The sequence below is a fragment of the Oryctolagus cuniculus genome, chromosome 19, assembly GCF_964237555.1.
Source record: "Oryctolagus cuniculus chromosome 19, mOryCun1.1, whole genome shotgun sequence".
Taxonomy (NCBI): Eukaryota; Metazoa; Chordata; class Mammalia; order Lagomorpha; family Leporidae; genus Oryctolagus; species Oryctolagus cuniculus.
In genome coordinates, this window is record NC_091450.1 from 16,043,604 (window position 1) to 16,056,225 (window position 12,622).

Here is a 12,622-nt window from a genome sequence, read left to right on the forward strand (position 1 = left end):
CCCTGAGAAGGGGACTTTTGCCGTGCAGCCAGCTCCACCCAGAATGGTAAGAAATTGTCTCAAATCGAAGAGGAGGGAGCAGAGTACACAGCCAAGCTTGTGGCAGAAGGGGCCTGTGTGGCTGGAACCTGGCCCAAGAGAGAAACGGCTGGAGATGAAGGCAGAAAGGGAGCCTGAGGCCAAACCAAGCCCTACCGAGACCTGGGTTAGGTTTTCTGCAGGCTGGGAAAGCCATCGGCACATCCAGCAGGATCAGGGAGAGGGCGTAGGAAGATGGCCGGGAGCGGTGAGCTCCTTGGATTCCATCCCCAGGAAGGCCCCAATTCCTTACGCTCCAGCTCTGGTCATTGACTTGGAAAAAGCTTTCTTAGAAAGGAACAGGGAGAGCCCAAGATAGCAGTGGTGTGGGATACATGGGCGGGCAGCTAGCCAGGTCTGCAGAGCTGGGAGGCAGAAACTCCCATAGGCAATCCTCTCCTCCGACTTGTCAATCAAAACACTCCCTTTCCCAGGATGCACCTGCTTCATCCGGGACCCAAGAAGATGGCATGAAAATATGGACACTGAGTTCCATGTGGAACTTGTGATGTGTCATAGAATTCCCAGGTGACCTCACACCTGGAGAGGTACCGTCCAGAGATTATAAAGGAGATCCCACAACCGGGAGGGGGGTCTCTTTCCCGCCACAGACCATGGCAGGAGGGACCACCAGGCATGCTCTGTCTCCCTTCCCCCACCCCTTCTCCTTTCAGGCAAATCTCGGTCCACTGCCCACTCCTGATGGCTATTCTCTGTCGGGGGCAACCCGTGCTCATGTGTGTGCATGCTTGCTTCCTCACCTTTTGAATATAATTTACTTTTTACATGTCAGCTCTTAGAATTCTCATCTTTGTGCATGACAAGAGCCTGTAGGAAAAAAATTAATATCCCCACTCACCCACATCAGTAGAATGATACCCTGATCATCAGAGAAGCTAAACCATGGCCCCTCAAAATTCGAAAACCTCATTCACTCATGTTGCATTGTGGTTCGCTGAGTTTGGCTCTAACTTACTATCTCTCTCTTTTTTTTTTTTTTTTTTTTTTTTTTTACAGGCAGAGTTAGACAGTGAGAGAGAGAGAGAGACAGAGAGAAAGGTCTTCCTTTTGCCGTTGGTTCACCCTCCAATGGCCACTGCGACTGGCGCACTGCGGCCAGCGCATCGCGCTGATCCGAAGCCAGGAGCCAGGTGCTTTTCCTGGTCTCCCATGAGAGTGCAGGGCCCAGGCACTTGGGCCATCCTCTACTGCACTCCCGGGCCACAGAAGAGAGCTGGCCTGGAAGAGGGGCAACCGGGACAGAATCCGGCACCCCAACCAGGACTAGAACCTGGGGTGCCGGCGCCGCAAGGTGGAGGATTAGCCTATTGAGCCATGGCGCCGGCCTTCTAACTTACTATCTATCACAGCAAATAGGTAATTCAGACAAGCCCAGCAGGTGAAAAAAAAAAAAAAAGTGGGGAGGGGGGAGGGATGCTGTCTCCAAAGGGGAAGCCATACTTGAACATAAATTGTGAACAGCTTAGAGAGAGAGTTTAGGGTCTACATGTGTGCGCATCCGTGTGAAGGGGGAGAAGCACGCATAAGCATATTTGAGGGCCAGGGGAGGAAGCAGGGGTAAAGGGGAAACTACGGCAGATTTATGGCAGGGAAGAAAAGCCTTTTCCCTCTGAAGAAAGAATAGCTGGGGACAAAAAGGAAGGGAGAAGTGTGAGACGGGACGCTGCAGGCATCTCGGGCGGCTGCGCTCTCCTGTTTACTCTGCAGTCCATCTGCTGACCCATCAGTCTCCCTCAATTAACTCTGAGGACTTCAAGGGCAATTGACAGTGCTCATTTAAAACTGTTTAAGCAACAGAAGCAAAGCGAGGAGGAAGTAGCCGGCTGGCCTCTTGTCTTCGCCAGGTGCCCACTCTCACAGATCGGATCCTACATCTCTGAAAGACACACACACACACATGCACGCACATTCTCCATGCTTTTCACCGCTAAGGAACAGCAAGGGGCTTCCCCTGTCAGTACACATCTGGACTGGAGTGTGCCAGGCCTAGCGGGGGACAGGGGTGCTGAGAAGCCAAGCCACGGCCACCTCAATCACACGACGCCCATCCTCTAAGCTGCTCTCGGGCTCCCCAGGCAGATGTCCCTTTGGGCCCCCAGGTGCTGTCAGCTGTCCATCAGCTATGGGCTCTGCCAGCCCCGGGGGGCCGGCTGATGTCCCAAGCTCAAGCCAAGCAGTCTGGTGTTTCCCTGCCTCCAATGCGTACGTGATGCCTGGGTAACATCTCCTTTAAGTGGAAAACTGTCCCCATGGCTACAAGGACCTCCCTCACTCCCACTCCCCGGGCTACTGAAGGCATGGTTGTGCAGTCTACTAACCCTGATCAACAGGCTAAAATGGAGCCCTCGGCCACTGAGAGCCATGGAAGTGTGGGTGTAGCGTAGTCTGAGGGGAGCTGGGAGCCCATTCTTTCCCCTGCTTCTCAAAACAGACTGCTAGTGCTGCTGCTCCCAGTGACAGCTGGGCTGGGAATGGAGCAAGTGAGCGAGTGGCACCTTGAGCCTGTCGTGAGAGGGGCTCACTGCTGGGAAAGTTTTTGGTTGCTTTACGTCTCTAGGGGGCCTTGGGGTAGGGAGTGCCCTGCCATGGCCCCATCCTGACCTCCTCTGACCATGTGCAAAAGGGACTGCATTCTGAGCTCTCCTACGGGGCTTCTCCTGGCGGAACCACATCGTGACCATTGGTCAATGGTGGCCAATCGGTGATACCGGGCAGGTGCGCTAAGGGCTCAGAAACATGAGCCGAGGAGGCTGAATAGATCTGAATCCCATTGGGCTGCCTAGTAACTGTTTAACTTTGATCAAAGTAGTTGATCTACTCTCTCGGTTTTTCAGGAACAACAACAATTTATCTTGATGGAGCACCGAAAATGTGCCGGGCAGGCTGATAAGCATCTCAGTGTATCGACTCATTTAACCTTGACAACAGGCTCACTTTACAGAAGAGGAAAATGACACACACGGACAGCGATAAGCAGCCTGCCAGAGGCAGTGCAGTCAGTAAGGGCTGGAGCTGTGATTCAAACCCAGACTTCGCTCTCTTATCCACAGCATCTCTAAAACCTCTCGCGAGGATTAATGGAGCCTCATGCCTGGGGAGGGCTCGGCATAATGTGGAGCACACGGCGAGGTCCCCAGGAAGGTTTGTTTGAATTATTAAAATATGTGCCTGCCACGCATGACCTCATCCACTTCCCGGACCACGACAGGAATGACCGATGCCCAAATCTGACCTCCAGCCCAAATCCTTATCTGAGACCCAACTGACCACTGGCTGTTTCTACTGAGGAGGTCCATGCATACTTCAACCAAATCCACCATGTCTGAGGAAGGTTGAAAAAGTGGCCAAACTCTACCATCCCATATACTCTGCAGCCCTGGAATCCGGGTTAATCACGTGACTTAAACGTTGCGACTAGGAAAGTGCCTGCACGTCAGAACTCGTCTTCTCTGGCTGAGTGAGGAACCCTGAGACTGCGGTGTGCGACCCCAGCTGGTGGAGGAGAAGCCAGATCCCCAGCGCATCCACGCACCATGAGCGAGCCCTGGCTGACGGCAGCTGAGCCTGCCCTGCATCAGAACTTCCCCAAGGAGGCCGGACCACACAGCTAACCCAGGGATTATGAGCTAATACATTGCTGTTGTTGTTTGAAGCCATTAGGCTTGGGGTGGTTTGTGTGCATCCAAAGCAACTTGACATGTCCAAAGTCGGACACGGCCTCTCCTCTCCCAGCCAGAAGCCCGTTCCAGCTCCGGCATTCTGCACATTCATTAACAGCACCCATCGATCTAGTGGTCGGAGTCAGGAACCCGAGCATCTTTCTAGAAACTTCCCTCCTTCAGGCCATTTAGTTATCAAGAGACGCTTGGTGACCTCGGCGGTTCCTCATTCCTGCTTACTGTCTGCTCTGGCTCTCAGCCCCTGTCACCCGGACCACTGCATGTCTCCCTGTTGGTCTGCCCACCTCTACACTTTCCCTTCCTCATCCCCTCCTCCCCCACCCCACCCCGCACCTACCCATCTGAATCACAGGTTCCGTTCTGTCTCTGCTCCCCACTGCAGGATGACTCAAGTCCAAATGCATCAGCCCAGGCTCCACAGTGTTCTCCTGCTGGCCTTAGTGTACCTTTCAGGTTCCCCCTCCCATTCCAGTCATTTCAATTTAGCAGGCATAGTCCCAGTTCCACAGTGGGCCTAAGATGCGCCAGGCCTTGTGTCACAGGAAAAGCAGATATTTAACATGTCACTAGAAGTATACAGTCAGGGGCCGGCAGCAGTGCAGGCATCCCATGTGGGCACCAGTTCGAGTCCTGGCTGCTCCACTTCTGATCCAGCTCTCTGCTATGGCCTGGGAAACAGAAGATGTCTCAAGTCCTTGGGCCCCTGCACCTGCGTGGGAGACCTGGAAGAAGCTCCTCGTTCCTGGCTTCAGATCAGCTCAGCTCTGGCTGTTGTAGTCATCTGGGGAGTGAACCAGTGGATGGAAGATACCCCCCCCCCACCCCCTCTAGCTCTACCTCTCTCTGTAACTCTTTCAAATAAATAAAATATATCTTTAAATGTATACAGTCAGCCCTCCATATCCATGGTCTTGCCCTCCACAGACAACCTGCTTCTGATGGAGAGTATTAGTATTCAGGAAAAAAAAAAAATTGTGTCTGTATTGCCACGTGCACACGTGTTCTTATCCTGATTCCCTGAGAACCGCGGCATCACAGCTGCCTGCACACATCTGCACTGTTAGGTTGTGCACGTAATCTGGAGATGAGGAGGCACAGCGGTGAAGGTGCCATCCGGGATGCCCCACACCTGAGTGTCGAGTTCAAGTCCCAGCTCCAATTCCAGTTCCTGCTCACTTCAGCCTGAAAGGCAGAAGGCAATGGCTAAAGTACTTGGGTCATCGTCACCCATGTGGCAGACCCAGACTGAGTTCTGGGTACCTGGCCCAGGCCTGGCCCAGGCCTGGCTATTATGGGCAGTAAACCGGTGGATAGATGATCTCTCTCTTTCTCTCATGTCTGTCCTTCTCTCTGCCTTTCAAACAAAAGCAAATAAAAAATGAAGTCTATGGAAAGATGTGCCTAGGGTCTAAGCAAATACTGTGTCATTTTGTATAAGAAACCTGAACCTCCTTGGATTTTTGGGATCTGCAGAAGGTCCTGCAGCCAGCCCCCCAGGGATACCCAGGATGACTGTGTGCTGAGACTTTAGTTTATGATGATAAAATCTACATTCATACCAGTCAGGATATCGCCATTAACCTTGGGAGTGTGGAAGACGGGAAGACCAAGGTCATGGAAAGATGATGATGTAGGTTGATGGGGGAGGGGCTACGTGAAACAAAAGTGGATTACAGAGAGTAAGCTCAGTAGGATCTTATTTGCATAGAACAAACAAACCAAACTTTAAAAAATGGCAAAAGACAAAAAAGAAAGGCAGGAAGGCAGAGGACTGAGGGGCAGGGAAATATGGTCTTAAAATTGCCCCTATGAAATCTGTTCTCTTTATATTAATAAAATTTTTTTTTTTTTTTTTTTTTTTTTTTTTTTGACAGGCAGAGTGGACAGTGAGAGAGAGAGACAGAGAGAGAAAGGTCTTCCTTTTGCCGTTGGTTCACCCTCCAATGGCCGCCGCTGCAGCCGGCGCACCGCGCTGATCCTGGCAGGAGCCAGGAGCCAGGTGCTTTTCCTGGTCTCCCATGGGGTGCAGGGCCCAAGCACCTGGGCCATCCTCCACTGCACTCCCTGGCCATAGCAGAGAGCTGGCCTGGAAGAGGGGCAACCGGGACAGAATCCGGCGCCCCAACCGGGACTAGAACCCGGTGTGCCGGCGCCGCAAGGTGGAGGATTAGCCTATTGAGCCACGGCGCCGGCCTATATTAATAAAATTTTTAAAAAATATTTATTTATTTGAGAGGTAGAGTTACAGACAGAGAGGGAAAGACAGAGAGAAAGGTCTTCCTTCTGTTGGTTCACTCCCCAAATGGCCACAATGGCCGGAGCTGCACTGATCTGAAGCCAGGAGCCAGGAGCTTCTTCCTGATCTCCCATGTAGGTGCAGGGGCCCAAGCACTTGGGCCATCTTCCACTGCTTTCCCAGGCCACAGCAGAGAGCTGGATTGGAAGAGGAGCAACCGAGACTAGAACTGGCGCCCATATGGGATACCGGAGCCACAGGCGGAGGATTAACCTACTGTGCCACAGCACTGGCCCCCAATAAAAATTTTTAAAAAGAAAAATAAATAAATAGGAATCATTTCATTTGGAAAAAAAAGTGACAAAAGGTAACAGAAGAATTTTGTCCTAAGTGGAATTATGGGTGGTTTAACTCTTACTTTGTTTTATTTTATCATAAAGTATAAATATTGCTTGTGTATAGTAAAAAGTTTATATTTCTAATCAGTGGACCAAGAAAAAAAGAGTTACTCAATGGGCCAAGTTAAAATAATTTGTTAACTACTCAGATAAAGAGAAAATTCAAGTTCCACTTCACATCCTGCTGGAAAGAACATTCTAATGGTTCCAGTACTAAATTAAATAATAAGATAACCAGAAGAAAACTGTTTAGTTTCTTAAGAAAAATCCTCAGTAAATGCAAGGACTAAAGAAAACAAAGATTTTGGGGCGGGTACTGTGGCATAGTGGGTAAAGTTGCTGCCTGCAATGCTGGCATCTCAAACGGGCACTGTTTCGTGTCCCAGCTGCTCCACTTCTGATCCAGCTCCCTGCTAATGACTTGGGAAAGCAGTGGAAGATGGCCCAAGTGCTTGGGTCCCTGAACCCGTGTGGGAGACCCAGATGAAGTTCCTGGCTCCTGGCTTTGGCCTGGCCCAGCCCTGGACATTGCAGTGATATGGAGAGTGAACCGGCAGAGAGAAGTCTCTCTCTCTATCCCTCCCTCTCTGTTTCTCCCTCTCTGTAACTCTGACTTACAAATAAATAAATAAATCTTATTAAAAACACACACACACACACACACACACACACACACACACAAAAAAAAAACAAAACAGGGGCCAGTGCTGTGGAGCAGCAGTTGAAGCTGCGGCTTGCAGTGCTAACATCCCATAGGGGTGCCCGTTGGAGTCTAGGCTGCTCCACTTCTGATCCAGCTCCCTGCCAATGCACCTTGGAAAGCAGCAGAGGATGGCCCAAGTGCTTAGGCAGCTGCACCCACACAGAAGACCCAGAAAGAACTCCTGGCTCCCAGCTTTGGGCTGGCCCAGCCCTGGTCATTGTGGCCATTTGGGGAGTAAACTAGTGGATGAAAAATCTCTTTCTCTCTCTCTCCTTAACTGTGCCTTTCAAATAGAATCTAGAATCAATCTAAAAAAAAAAAAAAAAAAAAAGACTGACTATGAAACACTCAATGCTTTTGATGTGAAAAGGTATCATAAAGAAAACTAAAAGGAAATCACAAACTGGCAAAGATATTTGTGATACATAAGGCAAACAATTAGCATCCTTTACACGGGAAATAGAATACATTATATAATAATATACATATATCAGCTATGTTATTTGTGGACATTATTTATAAAGGAGGAAAGTTTGAGAAATACAGGAAAATCTCTAGCCCTTCATTTTTGCTTCAAACTTATCTTTCCTTCATCTTTTTTTTTTAAATGTAGAAACAGTCAATATTTTTTGAGCAGTTACTACATGCCCATCACTTTTCTAAGCACTTCAGACACACTGGCTCAGTGAATTCTTTTTTTTTTTTTTTTTTTTTTTTGGACAGGCAGAGTGGACAGTGAGAGAGAGAGAGACAGAGAGAAAGGTCTTCCTTTTGCCGTTGGTTCACCCTCCAATGGCCACCACGGCTGGCGCACTGCGGCCGGTGCACTGCGCTGATCTGAAGGCAGGAGCCAGGTGCTTCTCCTGGTCTTCCATGGGGTGCAGGGCCCAAGCACTTGGGCCATCCTCCACTGCACTCCCTGGCCACAGCAGAGAGCTGGCCTGGAAGAGGGGCAACCAGGACAGAATCTGGCGCCCCGACCGGGACTAGAACCCGGTGTGCTGGCACCGCTAGGTAGAGGATTAGCCTAGTGAGCTGTGGCGCCGGCTGGCTCATTGAATTCTCACCAGCCATGAAGGTCTATCATTATCATCAGCCCCATTTTACAGGTGAGGTAACCAAGGCACAGCGATTTCATAACCACAGGACAAAGCTGGAGTTTGAATCTCATTCTGAGCTCTTAATCCCCGTTACAGATATTTGTGAAAAGAAGTTTTGCGTGTGCTTTAAGAATGTGCAGCGGGGGTTGAAATGAAATGAAGCCTGCCCCTTCTCCATGACCCAGGACCTGGCCCCACACCCTTGGGCTAGTGGCTCACCCTTGTCCACTTCCTCATCTCCTGTCCTCCATTCAACCATTGTACTTTGGTTTCTGTTCCACTCCTTCCACTGACAACTGCTCTGGCAAAGGACCTCAGCGACCTCTTGGTTGCCAAACCCAGAGAACACCGTTTGCCCTTTGTCTTGACCTCTCGCCGTCCTTGGCACTAGAGACACACCTGCCTGACACGCTCCTCCTGGGTTTTCTTTTTCTTTTTATTTAGTAAACATAAATTTCCAAAGTACAGTGTATGGATTACATCGGCTCCCCCCACCCCCCCCCATTCGTCCTGGTTTATTTACTCTTCCAGCCCCCGCTCCCATCTCGGTTTCTCCATCTTCTCGTGCTCTGCCCTCCAGTGTTTGCATGTGTAGGGTCCTGTCTCAGGTCTTGGGTGACAGTGCTTATTTCCAAATCTAGAATCCCCTCTCCAGTTTTTCTCCTGAGCCCTGGGGTCACAGCATCTAGGGATCACTGGATTTTTTTTTTTTCACCCTGACATTACAAAGGACAGACGGAAGGGGTCTCCTCTCCGCAGCCCTCCCCTTCCTCTTGCAGTCTCTACTTCTCAGCACTGTACCCATTCGCCTTCCTGCCAACCCAGGACCTACGCATCAACCTAACCTCCCTGGCCCTCTTGCTGACATCGGCTGTCAAGCTCTGCGGCTTCCACGTTGTGATCAGCTCTAAAACCCAATCCCTCTGCTTACCTCCACAGCCTCTGTCTCGCTGCAGGTCCGCATTGCCTCCTTCTGGAACTACTGTAAATGAACTGCCTCCAGAGCATACTTCAGCCAAAGTGATTCCTCCAAGCTTCGTTACGAGGCTTAACCTCCTTCCTGGGACTCTTATGACTGCTGTGTTCTTGTCTAGACCGGCCCTTCCTGACACTGCTTGTCTGACACTTTTCCTTCAAGAATTCATCATTTAGAAAACCGTCCCCAATAGCTTCTGTCTACTGGGGGACGTGAGTCCCTTCTGTCTACCTGGGAGAGTGAGTCGATGAAGGAGCTGAAGGAGCCTCTTTGTGCCCAGCTGCAAGTGGAAGGAGCGGGAGGAGGAGATGAGACAGAACTGATTGTTACGGCGCTCCCGTTCCGTCTGCCCGTCTGCCCATCTGCCCCTGCCTGGGCTGCTCCTATCTCTGAGCCGACCTGCAAGGCGTTTGTTGGACAAATCTGCAGTCTGGCCTCCACTCAGGAGTCTGACAGCTATCTTTTGTTCTTTGGAATAACATCATTAAAAATACATTTTTATTTGTATTTATACAAAAGTAATTAATGTTGTGTTAGGAGGCTTGTTTGCAAGTGACAGAAGTAACTCATGTTGGATTAAGAAAAATGAAACAGCGTAGACTTAGGCTCACAGAACTGAGAAGTCCAAGGGTCTCTAGCTTCAGGTATGGCTGGATCCAAGGACTCAAAACAGGAGAGTAAAAAGAAGTCTAGTTTGTTTGGACTTATTCTTGGTGACCTCCCCGCTGACCTCTTCCTAATCCCTGTGCTTTCCTTGTTGTTGTTCTCGGTCTAGGCGCTCATAAATCAGACTTAGAGTTGAGCGACCCTGCGCCTACACCGCAAATTAGGTGTCGCAGAAAACTCACCCACGTCTTTGTTTTACCCAGCTCAGGAAACAGCTGCACTTCCTGAACAATGCAGTGGCTCCTTCCAAGCCCAGCAGAAAAATCCAGAGAGCAAAATTCCTTGATCCTCGCACACTGGCAAAGCCCAGCGCCTCTCAGTTTACAGGCAGGAGGCAGGGCGAGGGCAGAAGAGTAAGGGAGGGGGCGCAGCCAAGCCAAGGGCCGTCTTCAGGAAGACAGAACTGCCCAGCAGACGGCAGCCCCAACCGTCCACCACCGTCACTCTCCTTGTGAACAGAGGCGGCAGGGGCCAACACCTTAAGTGATGGCCCAAAGGCTTATCCAGGCACTGTCTGAGCAGACTGGGGGGGTGGAGGGGGGGAGCTCAAGATGTTTTCTTTTTCCACAATCAAGCAGAATTCGCACAGCCTCAGCTGCTACACAGGAATTCTGTCCCGCACTGAAACAAAGCCGCTCACTGCCCTGCCTCCCAAGAGTATCCGGGCAGCCCCCCTGTGGGCTTCTTCGCTCCAGGACTTTTCCTTTGATGGCGTCGTGAAGCGGGGAAGCCCCTGATTTCCTCGGGGGTATCACCAGGTCTATCGCCTCAGCTTAAATATCACTTCCTTGGGAAGCATTCCTTGAACATCTCCCCACCAACACACACACACACACACACACACACAAACACGCAAAGCAAAAAACCCTGCGTCAGGCCACACCCTCGCTCTGGGTTCAGTGTGTCCTCTAAAGGCCCTGTGTTGGAAACCTAATCCCCAAATGCAGATGTTAATAACCTTGGGAGGTGAGGCCCTTGGGAGGTGATCAGGATTAGATGAGGTCAGGAGGGTGGAGCCCCTTGATGGCCTTGGGTGGCTTTGCAAGAAGAGGAAGAGAAACCTGAGCTGGCAGCTTGCTGGGCCTCCCGAGGTTATAATGCAGCAAGGAGGCCCTCAGCAGAAGCCCAGGACAGGCCTTTGCTGTGCACTTGGACTTCCCAGCTCCCAGAACTATACACCAAATAGACTTGTATTCCTTGTAAGTGATCTGGTTTCAGGTATTTTGCTTTAGCAACGGAAGCAGATGAAGACATCTATGGCACGCTCTCAGGCAGCCTGCATTTCTCCTTCATTGCTCTTACGGCACCATAGTTAATGCTTTGCGCAATTTCTTATTCAGAATCGGTCCTTTCATTTGGTCCCTGGGCTCTACCAGGACAGGGACAAGTGTCTTCCACATTGATGGCTCCCCCGTGTCAGCCCATAGGAGGCACTCAGAAAACAGAAACAATGGATGGGCAGGCAAGCCCCCAATGCCCACTATATCACTTCATAGCCTAATTCAAAGCCATTGGTGGCCATGCTAGGTAGAATTTTGGAGTCTAGGTTCACTTCCACTTGGGCAGGCACCGTTTACTTCTTCCTCTAGTTCCAGTGCACTCAAGTTTCTAAGGCCAAAGCCCCTGACTGTGCTGCCTCTTGCAACAGCTACTGGAGTTGGGTAAAATACGGATCCCACAGATTCTGACTGTGTAGAGATGGATCTAATGATCAATCAGATTTAGAAAGCACTGCTTCGAGGACAAGTTAGGGAGAGGCAAGAAGTTTCCTTTGGGGCATTAACTGAAGACTAAGGAGTGTCGCTGGAGACATTAAATTTGGAAATAATAGATAGACAGGGGCTGGCGCCATGGCTCACTTGGTTAATCCTCCACCTGCGGCGCCGGCATCTTATATGGGCACGGGGTTCTAGTCCTGGTTGCTCCTCTTCCAGTCCAGCTCTCTGCTGTGGCCCAGGAGGGCAGCGGAGGATGGCCCAGGTGCTTGGGCCCCTGCACCTGCATGGGAGACCAGGATGAAGCGCCTGGTTCCTGGCTTTGGATCGGCATAGCTCTGGCCTTGGCGGCCATTTGGGGAGTGAACCAACGGAAGGAAGACCTTTCTCTCTGTCTCTCTGTCTAACTCTATCTGTCAAAAAAAAAAAAAAAAAAAAAAAAAAGACAGACAGATAATAGTCCAAACAACATTGCTTTTTTTTTTTTTTTTACCCTCCAAGAAACAGGTGGAAAAAATGCTACTAAGAAGGGCAAAGTAAATGTATGATACCACATTTTGTTTCCTTGAGAGATTAGCGAAGATGAAAAGCTAGCGAATGCACCCTGTAGGTAGAATGCCAGGCCAGAGGTGCTTCTGCTGGCCGGGATGAGTGTTCTCAGCACCACCGAGGTAAGAGAAGATGTAGCTTCTGTAATACTACAACGACCATTGGGGATAACCATTGGAAAATATGGGGCTGTGCTCCCTTTTGAAATAAACACTCTTTTCCATAAGCTGCACCCCACTGGTTATCCTTGGAGGAAAAACAACCCCAGCCTTCTCTCCAAGCCTAAAGAAAGCAGAATACTCGCTTACCAGGTGCATTCCAATGGAGGTGGACATGGCCGTCTCGATCTCTGTGCCCACATCTTCAATGAAGGGGTATTCGTCCTGCCGATGGATTAGAACCTTGGCCCCGGTGGCAGACACCAGGAAGGGGTTGTACTCTTCCTCGTTTATGTACAAGATGACTTGCAGCCCTGAGAGATAAGGCAGCCTGCTGTTGTC

The 12,622-nt window shown here is 50.3% G+C and overlaps 1 protein-coding gene across 2 annotated transcripts in view; it reads right to left on the reverse strand.

Annotated features, from left to right (window-relative positions):
* Positions 1-12,622, reverse strand: part of SCNN1G (sodium channel epithelial 1 subunit gamma) — a 63,439-nt gene that overhangs the window by 6,320 nt on the left and 44,497 nt on the right. For both annotated transcript variants that reach the window (XM_070063721.1, NM_001082126.1), the window contains 1 exon segment: positions 12,431-12,594. In XM_070063721.1, coding sequence (XP_069919822.1) covers positions 12,431-12,594 — 164 coding nt within the window.